Source organism: Hemitrygon akajei, chromosome 13, assembly GCF_048418815.1.
Source record: "Hemitrygon akajei chromosome 13, sHemAka1.3, whole genome shotgun sequence".
Lineage (NCBI taxonomy): Eukaryota > Metazoa > Chordata > Chondrichthyes > Myliobatiformes > Dasyatidae > Hemitrygon > Hemitrygon akajei.
The window spans coordinates 18,487,311-18,499,372 of NC_133136.1; the positions used below are offsets into that span (position 1 = coordinate 18,487,311).

A 12,062-nucleotide genomic window follows, 5' to 3' on the forward strand; every position below is an offset into this window, starting at 1 on the left:
ATCGAGGTACACTACATCCACTGGATCTCCCCCGTCTAACTTCCTGGTTACATCCTCGAAAAAAAATGTGTCGTGAATTCAGAGATGCTCTTCTGTGTACCACTGTAGTGTGTTGTTGTTCCTTTCCACACTTTGTGGCGCATTGGGCGGCAACCTTGCTGTTTCTTTAGCATTTTTTGTCTGTTTTTACGAGGCTGAGTTGCTAGTTCATGGCTCAACTCAGCACGGATGGAAAGTGTGCAAGGAGCCATCCAGATTTGAACCAGGAACCACTTGCCTTGATGTCCTCTGCACCACTGGCTGACAATTATTGTGTGTGGTTACTTCAGTTACTGTTGCCTTCCTGTTAGCTTGAACCAGTCCAGCCATTCTCCTCTGACCTCTCTCATTCAACAAGACCCATAGAACTGTCGCTCGCTGGATGTTTTTTAGCCTTTTTTCAGTAAACTCTAGAGACTGTTCTGTGTGAAAATCCCAGTCCATCAGTAGTTTCTGAGATACTCAAACCACCCCATGTGGCACCAGCAATCATCCCATGGTCACATTTCTTCCCCATTCTGATGCTTGGTTTGAACAACAACCATGCCTGCATAACTTTATACATTTTCATAACAAGGCCTCTGAATTTAGAAGTCTAGAATTCACCATCTTTGTTCTTGAAGTTCAAGAGCATTAGCCCTCATTTTTAGTAAACAGAGACTTATTGCTACCAGTTGCTTGTTTCATTACTCATGTTCCTGTGACGAAGGATTATGCACATAATAAACCTGATAAACTACCAATAGAAAGCTGCAAGACAATACCTTTTCCTTTCAACAAAAATAAGAGTTTTGAAAGAAATTCAGATATCATTTTAAAATTCACTAAAAGGAGGCAGATGTTCTTGGCTGTACAGCAGATTAAGTTTTATGTCCAGCACATTAGATGATGTGGAATGACAATGACGCCTCTGGCAGCAGACTCACTAGATGGCGTCTAAAGCATGACAACTGATTTGTGCTCTCTACCCTGTAGTTAGTTGCTGTACCAGAAGTAATTAGTGTCTCTGTTGCTGTCACATGCCTCACTTCCCAAATACTGCCTGTGTAAATGAACAGGACGTCGAACAACAGATTCAAGAATGGCACCGGATAAGACTCTTAACATCAGCAATGGAAAAAGTTAATGGTATTTCATTGTCAGGGAGAATATGATTTCTGCTGCCACATTAGTACTACCAATTACTGAAAATCTTTCCGTCACATATGATTTTTAAAAAATTGCAATAAATGGAACAATTACCGGAGATATACTCTATCCGCCCACACACTCACGCTTGCCGAAATAGTTTTGATTTAGAAATTCAAGAAGAAACCAACAGCTCCAAAAATAAACTGAATAACTGTAATTAAAGCTCAAGCCAGATCCTGAATGGTCTTAGAACAAGAACATAGAACATGGACCATTACAGCACAGCACAGGCCATTCAGCTCAAGAAGTTGTGCTGACCTTTTAACCAACTTTAAGATCAATTTAACCCTTCCTACCTACTAAGCCGCTAATGTATCTGCCTCTACTACCATCCCTGGCCGGGCATTCCATGTACTCACCACTCTCTGTGTAAAAAAATTTACCTCTGACATCCCTCCTCTTGAAGAAAAAGGAGTTTGTTATTTCTAAAAGTATAGGTTTAAAAACAACTTCAAATGTGATTTAGTTTTCCACCCTTCCCCCCCCCCCCCACCCCACCCCTCGCCTTGCTGCTCATTTTTTATTTAATCCATTGAATCACTCTGATGTAGAATTGAGTTGGGTCAGGCATTCACTCAACAATGAATGCGAAGTGTAAAACAATCCTTAACACTACTGATTCAAGTATGCTGAACATAACATAGTTTATTAAACATTTATTGTTGAACCAGGTGGACTTTGGGAAATTCTGCACAGATATTTCTGTATGCCATGAACTGTGGTCCTGGTACACAAAGCTCAACCCCATCAGTGCAAAACCATGGATTCTATCTGTCCATAAGCTGTAGGGTATACATATGCAGTGACAGTATACCATACATGAGGAAATCTGCAGATGCTGGAAATTCAAGCAGCACACACAAAATGATGGTGGAACGCAGCAGGCCAGGCAGCATCTATAGGGAGAAGCGCTGTCGACGTTTCGGGCCAAGACCCTTCGTCAGGACCGTTCTGACAAAGGGTCTCAGCCCAAAACGTTGACAGCGCTTCTTCCTATAGATGCTGCCTGGCCTGCTGCGTTCCACCAGAATTTTGTGTGTGTGTATACCATACGTGAAGCTTTTGAGCAGAATTACCACAACTTCTTTGCATCTGTGCATGTACGGTAGATCATCAGATTTTGCCGTACATCAGTTTAATTTAGCTTCTAAGTATCCTTCCTCAACAAGAGGCCATTCAATTAGTACATGGACAATGTATAGCAACATTTATAAGAAGTTAGTTTGTATGCAGCATATGTTTCTTATTGTAAGTTATAGCATTTCTTAATTATGTATTGCAATGTTCTGCTGCCACAAAACAACATATTCCAGTGATTTTAAAACTGATTCTGATTCTCCTGAACAGACTCAGAATCAGAATCAGAATATAAGTAGTGCAAAAACCAAAGCAAAAAGGAAAAGAAAAGTAGTGAGGTAGTGTTTGTAATCGAAGCAATTATCCCTTAGCTGTACTTACACTGCTTTATATCAGTAGACCAGCCAGGCATGCAAAGCACCTGAAGTGCATTATCCATTATCTTTGACAATGTATGTTTTACAGTGCATGGTATGTGGCAGGTAATATATTGCCATTTTACGGAATGAATTATATGCTGCATATTATACAATGCCATCTGCAACGCTTATCTTCATGAAATATTCAAAATATTGTAATATTGAATAGTAAGACATAGGAGCAGGATTAGACCATTCGGCCCATCAAGTCTACTCCACCATTCCATTGTGGCTGATTTCTTATCCCTCTCACCTCCACTCTCCTTCCTTCATCTCGTAATCTATGACATCCAGAATCGGGTTTATTATCACCGGCATGTGTCGTGAAATTTGTTAACCTATACAAATCAAGAACCTATCAACCTCCACTTAAAATATATCATATGACTCGACTTCCACAGCTGTTTGTGACAATGAATTCCACAGATTTACCACCCTCTCCCTAAAGATAATCCTTTTAAATTCTTTTCTAAAGGGTTGTCCTTGTACTCTGAGGCCATGCCCTCTGGTCCTAAACTCCCCCACGTGCATCCTCTCCACGTGCACACTATCTAGGACTTTTAATATTCAATAGCTTCCAATGAGGAAAAGAATGTTCAGGTGATATAGGGTCAGTAAAATAGTACTAACTATGTGCTAATGCAGAATGCATTGAGAAATGTTAACTTAACAATTTTTACTTATTTTCTTCCAATTTTGAGGGAAATTGGTTACTGTAGAAAATGTAGTTACCTTGTGATTATTTTTCCTTCCATTAACAAGTTAAATAACTAGAGTATCTGGGGCATCTGACTGCAAGACCCTACAAAGGATTGTGAGGACTGCTAAGAGGATCACTGGGGTCTCTCTACCACCCATCTGAGATATTTATCAGGGGTGCAGTGTACGTAAGGCCCTTATCATTGTTAATGATCTCTCCCATCTGTCCCACAATCTTCTTTGACCCTCTACCATCTGGAAAGAGATACCATAGCATTAGAACCTGGACTATTAGGATGGGAAACACAGTACACTTACCTTGAGTCTGTCAGACTTCGGAACTGCCTGCCACCACCCACGTCTCAACAGGTAAAAACTGCCAGTAGCGTAAACAATTTACTTTTTGACGTGTCGTAAATGCACCTTATTTGTTAATTTATTTGAGGTAACATTACCTTCTGAGTTTTGTGTGGGTTAGATGTTATGTGTTGTGCACCTTGGTCCAGAGGTACGTTGTTTAGTTTGGCGGTGTGCATGTGGAGTACTGTGCAAAAGTCTGAGGCACATACTGTATATATAGCTAAGGTGTCTCAGACTTCTGCACAGTACTGTAAATTGTGTTTTACATCATTTCCTGTGTGGGTTTATTTTGATTTGATTTGAAGCACATGGTGGAAAGACATTCATCTCCATCCCCTCTTTATTTGCACTTGAAACAGCAATATCTGTGAGTTTTTGTTAGTATTGGTAAACATTTATTAGATACAGTACTGTGCAAATGTCTTAGGCACCCAAGCTATATATATATATGTGTGCCTAAGACTTTTGCACAGTACTGTGTACAGTGGAATATCAATAAACTTGAACTAGAACATTTTGTTGGTTGTTGCAAGAATGAATGGGGTGATGAACACGTGATGTTATTGCTTAACAAATTATCATCTTTTCTGTTAAAAGAATTATATTAATTTCCCCTCAACAAGATCTGATGTAAAGCCAACATTATATTTAGCTCAAACATTATTCAATTCAATTTCTACTTGTAAAGTAACCACCAATGTCCTTGATTCATCCACTGCTATCCTTAACCGCTTCTAAAACCTGCAACTAATCAGAAATACCAGTGTTATTTTAGCATGGGCTAAGCCTACAACCTTCTCACCCTGGTCTTCTTCAATGCCATCTGCTCATTAGTTAGCTGATCAAACTTTGTGCCTCTGTGTGGTTGTTAGAATCAGCACTAGGAACCTCACCAACTGAGGCTCTTTGCACGCACTGGAGGAGAAAAGAAGATTGTCCTTTCTCTCACCTGCAAGCATTCAACTGGATTTAGGTCTATTGGAACCTAAATTATGAGTAGTGAGTAATTTATATTTGCATGCACTAGAAGCAAAGTTTCTTCTCCATTCTCAGTTAACTCCCCTCTAACTCTTTAGTACTTTGTTGAACACTTTTCAGTGTTCTTACTTGTCAATAATGAACTTCTATCAGAAACCTCCTTCAAATTCTTCACTAGGACTAACTTATCCTGTTGCTCCTTCTGCTCAGTGTTGACACTTTGTTCTGTAAAATCCAGGCCAAGCTCTCTTCTCGTTGTTGCCAATGGGAAGGAGTTACAGGAGCCTTGGCTCCCACACTACCAGGATCAGGAACAGTTATTATCCTTCAGCCATCAAGCTCCTGAACCAGTGTGGATAACTTTGCTCACCTCAACACTGAACTGATTCCACTAAATATAGATTCACTTTCAAAGACTCTGCAACTTATGTTCTCAATATTACTTATTTATTATTCTTGTTATTATTATTTTTTATTTGCACAATTTGTCTTCTTTTACTCATAGCCCGCAAGAAAATAAATTTCAGCATCGTATATGGTGACATACAATGCTGTGCACATATATCTAGCTTCGGTGGCTAAGACTTTTACATGGTATTGTATCTACTAAACATTTACCAATATTAATAAAAATTTAAGACTCACAGATAGTTTTATTTCAAAGGCAAATAAAGAGAGGATGGAGATGAATGTCTTTTCACCATGCACTTCAAATCAAATCAAATTTAACCCACGCAGGAAATGATATATAAACAAAAGGCTTACAGTATTATGCTAAAGTCTTTGGCATCCTAGCGATATATATGTGCCTAAGACTTTTGCACTGTTCTGAATACGTACTCTGATAATAAATTTACTTTGATCTTTGAATACTGTGAGGTATTCTCCAGTGGGAAATGCTACAGATCTTTGTGCTACTACTTTGGAGAAAACGTTCAGATGACTTTGTTCTTAGTTTGCTGACCCCACATTGAATATCCATCTTAGAACTTACTAAAGAAGCAAAGCTGAATCCAAATTGTCACAGTGAATTCCCTGTTGCAGGTATCATGGGGCTGATTGTGTGATAACAACAATGGCAGAACTGTGCAAGGCTGTTTGGCTTTCCACACTTGGTTGAGGTAATCTGGAAATCCCAAGGATGTTGCCGTCAACAGTGTGATCCAGTGGATTGTTTGTTTATAGCCTTATCCCAGAAAAAAGAATCTCATGAATTTATGTTAAAATGTTAGCATATGGTCTGTTGGCCTTCATCAACTATGGGATTGAGTTCAAGAGCCGTGAGGTAATGTTAAGGCTATATACAACCTTGGTCAGACCCCACTTGGAGTACTGTGTTCAGTTCTGGTCATCTCACTACAGGAAGGATGTGGAAACTATAGAGAGTGCAGGGGAGAGTTACAAGGATTGGAGATGTTACCTGGATTGGAGATGTTACTTGGATTGGAGAGCGTAGCTTATGAGAATAGGTTGAGTGAACTTGACCTTTTCTCCTTAGAGTGATGCAGGCTGAGAGGTGACCTGATAGAGGTGTATAAGTTGATGAGAGGCATTGATCGTGTGGTTAGGCAGAGGCTTTTTTCCCAGGGCTGAAATGGCTAACTTGAGGGGGCACAGTTCTAAGGTACTTGGAAGTAGGTACGGAGGGGATGTCAGGGGTAAGTTTTTCACGCAGAGAGTGGTGGGTGCGTGGCATGCACAGCCAGAGATGGTAGTAGAGGCAGATACAATAGGGTCTTTTAAGAGCCTCTTAGATAGGTACATGGAGCTTAGAAAAATAGAGGGCTATGTGGTAGGAAATTCTAAGCAGGTTCTAGGGTAGGTTACATGGTTGGCACAACATTGTGGGCCAAAGGGCCTGTAGTGTGCTGTAGATTTCTATGTTTCTATGTAACAAGCTATCATTATCATCGGCTCCAAATGCCACATACTTGCTGCTTAATCCATCCGATGCTACAAGGCCATGAGACTCCACTTCAAACTTGCATGGGTCTTAGTCCATTCCTTCCTCTAAACATTCAACCCAGTTGGCTTGTTTCCCCACCCTCACAAGCTTTGCATCGGCTCCAGGCTCCAAGATAGAGACCCATATCAGAACCATCAGTCACACATGACATGAAATTTGTTTTTTGCTTTTTCCGTAGAAGTACAATGCAGTATGTAAAATTACAAAATTGCTATAGGACTGTGCAAAGGTCTTAAGCACCCTAGTTCTATACATACATGTATGTATGTACATATACACAAATATACATATGTGCCTAAGACTTTTGCATAGTATTGTATAATGAAGGAACCAGAACTGTATGCTATACTCCAGATGCAGGTAACTGGAGTTTTTAATGAAGCTGCAACTTAACTTCCCGACTTTTGAACTCAGTGCCTCAACTAATAAAGGCAAGCGTGTGTATTGTAGAGGGTAGTCAGCTTGTATTGGGCCTGGGCTGCAAATAAAATTCAGAACTGGGGCAATAACTGAAATAGTTGATTCCTCACCCAAGGGCATTCCTAACACAACCGTTTAGCTGCATTGTAATTTCTATGCCAATGCTTTGCTCTAATATACACTGCATATTTTATGTTTGGTTGTGTGAGATCTAAGTGAATTTTTAATAGTGTACTAAAGCATGAATATTGTTTGCTATGTTTTGTGGCAATAAAAGCTTAATGTTGTGCATGTGGCATGAAATCTCCTCAGTTAAGCCTTTCAAAATATTACGGGTTTTATAATAGATTTTTTTTTTGTATGTTTGTTTCCATTTTTCAGGTTTTACCTTAATCATATTTGTACGTTCCAATCTGTATTTAGTGTTCTGTACAGGTTGAAAACAATAAATAGAACTTTTATATTTTTATTTACTTATTTAGAGATACAACGCAGAACAGGCCCTTCTGTCCAATGAACCACGCTGCCCTGCACCTATTTAACCCCAGCCTAATCACAGGACAATTTGAAATGACCAACTAACCTACAAACTGGTATGTCTTTGGACTGTGCGAGGAATCCAGAGCAGCCAGAGGAGGAAACTCATGCGTTCAAGGGAAGAACGTACAAACTTCTCAAAAACGGCGCCGGAATTGATCCCCGAGCTCTGGAACCCCCTCGAGCTGTAACAGCGTCGCACCAAACCCTACGTCACCGTGCTGCTCTAAGTTCTTCCCTGAGCTGCAGTCTGTGAGCATACCTTAATGGGATTGGCTGCCCCAACACAGCTGGATTAACTGGAAATCCTAGTGAGGCGACAGGCATCAGACCGGGAAAAGTTCACCTCTCAGGAGTTGCTACATCTTTGGGAGGAACATCCTTTGAGATCAGCGATGGACCTTGTTGTTTTCCTGCTGCCCTCGTATTCCAGGCCAATGAGATCACTGAGTCGGAAGGCAGGAACCCACAGCAGGTGTTGCCAAGCGTTGAAATCAAAGGCTCCTCAGAGCCCAGTGGAGTGTGTCAGAGCTCTGAGCTTGCAAGCCTACTTGATGACTGTGTGCAAAGTTCACCAGAGACACGGATTAAACAGATTAAGGGAGCCAAGAATAACAAAGCAACGATGCCTGCAAAGTTCAATGCCCATTTCAAATACCTGTTTAATTGGAAGGCTGCAGAGAACATTCTAGCTTTTTTTACCCTTATTTTCCCAATAGTCTCTACCTTAATTTCTCTTTTTCCTATTGTTTCATTTCCATATGCTGATCCGTGGGCTGGACCAGCTCCCTGCTTTAAGAACTGAGGCAGTTAGAATCAGGAGATACATGGTCCCATACATGGTCATCTACCCCACCTAGCCTCTGCTGTCTCTTTAGAAGATCTATCCAATTAACCCAAGCTCCTGTGTTTCGCCCCTTGTCCTTTTTCAGTATGCACTCAATTCCATTTCTTTTCCAGGCACAAAAGAATCAAGACCTTTCATGAAAGGATGGTAAATGTGGAATTGGGTTGGAGAATATGAAAACATTGAATGACTGAGTAAGGTTGACATGGGTTGGCACAAGCGGTTGGCACAATTCTCTACAGTGCTAGCTGTAAAATCAAGATTCGATTCCCGCCGCTCTTTGTAAGAAGTTTGTTTATACCCCTGTGATCACCTAGGTTTCCCTCAGGCCCTCTGTATTCCCCCCACATTCTAAAGACATCCAGGTGAGGGTTGATAAGTTGTGGGCATGCTATACTGGCGTTAGAAGAGTGGCAACACTGGTGGCTGCCCAGCGCAATCCTCACCAATTTTATTAGACACAAATGGTGCATTTCACTGTATTTTGCAAATTTCTACAAATGTACCACAAAGAGTATTCTAACTGGCTGAATCCTGTGTGGTAAGGGGGCGGGGGGGGGGGGGAGGTGGAGGGGCTACTACACAGGATCAAAGTAAGCTACAGTAAGTTGTAAACTTAGTCAACTCTATCATGCGCATTGGCCTCTGTAGTATCCAAAACATCTTCAAGGAGTGGTGCCTTAAAAAGGTGGCATTCATCATTAAGGACCCCCATAACCCTGGACATGCCCCATTCTCTTTGCTACCATCAGGGAGGAGGTACAGCAGCCTGAAGGCACACACTCAATGATTCAGGAGCAACTTCTTCCCTCTGCCATCCAATCTCTAAATGGACACGAACGTTACCTAACTACCGTAGTTTTTAATTTCTACTTTTTGCACTACTTATTTAACTATTTAATATATACATACTGACTGTAATTTGCGTTTTTTTCCCTCGATTATTATGTATCACATTGTACTGCTGCCACAAAGTTAATGAATTTCACAGCGTATGCCGGTGATATTAAACCCAATTCTGATTCTGTTTCGATGTACGTATTTTAAAAATCTAAAATGAAATTATTGGTCTGCATTGCTTTCTCCGCATCCTTCTTCTTTTGCTCCCAGTTTAAGAGCAGCTTCATGTTTTTAATAGCTGCCGCGAATCAGTGTTCCGATCTTGATCCCATCGCCGTGAGCACCAAGAAGACGTTCAAACCAGCTGATCTCACACCAGACTGCACGTAAGCCCATGTGCACGCAGACTCTGAGGGACAGCAGTCTCAGCTCTGAGGCTCCATAGCTGCATGATGACCCTTTTTATCTGTTCCAAGGGACTGCAAACTATTACAGTCAGCTTTCATATTTTTACCTGCGGTTTTCATTTAAAATCTTTAGTAGCGCTGGGTGCATCTGACAATGCAATCATGCCACAAAGTATTGACACCATGTCTACATAAGCCACTATAAAATGTCTTGTATGACAGTGCTACCATGGCAACAGCATTGCTTCAAATGGCCAGGATATTTTTGCTTGTGAAGGAAAGATTACGGAAATGTACCATTCAGAAGTACTATTACACTTCTGAGAAAGTCTAACATGGGAGAAAAATTATATTGATGTAATATAGATTTATGTATGTATAACCTATCTGTTACATATAGATATATGGTAATATAACTATCATACAGCAGCTATATTGATGTATAATTGTTGTAATAATTATAGATTTTCACATTACTAACACATTACTGAAATCATGAATTATCCATGTTCTAATTCAATTTTCTGATCAAGATAAGCACTTGCCCTCTTCAACAGCCAGCAACAAATTGCAAGGGAATTTGTGAAAATGCATTTTGCTTCATTACTGAAATTGGACTGTCACTTACTGCTTGAGCGTAGGCACCATATGCACCAAACTGGATTGCCATTGGGTTGAACATCCCCATCTGCCCTGCCATTTGCTGCATGCGACGCATTGTACGTTCCTTGTCAGTGTCTGCAAATTTTACCACCAAACTTGAAGATGCACCCTGCAAAGCAAACCAGAAATGAATCAGTTGAGGTGCTGGCCAGTAACTTTCTATAACCTCCCAGTTTTGCTTCTGATTTCTTGCTGCTTCTAACTTTGATGTGCAATATTTAGGAATTTGTTTTGTGAAAATCATGTTTTTGTTATAACAGTGAATATAAATATGCAGAGGTTTATATTTTTTCAGAGCTTTACTGCTTTGAATTTCATTTTCTAGCATTCACAGGAAAATAAAGAAATGCAATATAAATTATGAAAAAATATAAAAATCTAACATTGACAAAATACCAATGTGCAGAAAGTTGTGGACACACCTCAGTATATCACAGAACTAGCCTCCCCTCGATGGAGTCTGTCGGTTCTTCTCACTGCCTCAGTAAAGCAGCCAGCATAATCAGAAGCCACCCACCCTGAACATTCTCTCTTCTACCCTCTCCCATCAGATAAAAGATACAAAAGCCCGAATGCCTGTACTACTAGGTTCAAGGATAGTTTCTATTCCACCATTATCATACTCTTGTATGATGGACTTCAAAATCTACCCCGTTGTGATCTTGCACATTATCATTTACCTACACTGCACTCGTTAGGTAACTTTTGCACTTTATTCTGAATTGCTTCTGTTTTGCCTTATTCTAGTTCAATGCACTGTGTAATGATTTGATCTGTATGAACAGTAGGCAAGACAAGATTGCTCTGTGTCTTGGTACATGTGACAATAATAAACAAATACCACTTCCAATCTGCACAGTCAATTTTCTGGACTGAGGCACATGTTAACTCCTGGCTTTTTAGATACCTACTGTCATCGAGCCTCCTTCAGCCAACCCCACCTCACACAGAATTTACTCCGTGGCTAATTAACTAGTGCCCAATTTCTCATGAGTGGCGACAAAAGAAATTGCTTTTGTTTACAGGATCAGATTAATATCATTTCTTTACCTTGCCATCATGACCTGCAAAGTTGATGGTTTACACACATTGCGTTGAACATGGTTAGTTCTTCCAAATAGAGCTTGAATCTAGAGCTCTGTCATTAACTAAGACAGGCAATTGCAGGGACAATTATATGGTGGATTTAGACTGCAGAAGACTGTAGAATATGAAATGGCCAACAAAATGAATAGCAAGTATTGCTTGGACTCGGTGATTTGACTATACTCAAGATTGCGTAATGTCATTTCCAGTACACAAGTATAAAGGAGAACAAAATAATTGTTAATCCCGATCCGATGCAGCACAGACAAAACACGATAAGATAGAGAACGCAATAATAAAAAAACACAATAAATATCAATACATGACATGGCTTATATACATAGTCTGTACATACATAAGGTGACGATAGGTACAGAAGTATCTGTATATAAGTGAATTTGACAGGAAATAATGAAGTAGTGGTTGTTGGGGGTGTGGAGCAGGTGGATTAGTGGGTGGAGGTGTTGATCAGTCTTACTAGTTGGGGAAAGTAACTTTTTTGAGTTTGGTGGTCCTGGTGTGGATGCCACGTA

At 40.3% G+C, this 12,062-nt stretch overlaps 1 protein-coding gene across 12 annotated transcripts in view; it reads right to left on the minus strand.

The window, feature by feature from the left end:
- Nucleotides 1–12,062, minus strand: part of celf4 (CUGBP, Elav-like family member 4) — a 1,266,734-nt gene that overhangs the window by 212,876 nt on the left and 1,041,796 nt on the right. For all 12 annotated transcript variants that reach the window (XM_073064226.1, XM_073064224.1, XM_073064223.1 and 9 more), the window contains one exon: nucleotides 10,409–10,552. In XM_073064226.1, the coding sequence (XP_072920327.1) occupies nucleotides 10,409–10,552 (144 nt within the window). The remainder of the gene's footprint in view (nucleotides 1–10,408; nucleotides 10,553–12,062) is intronic.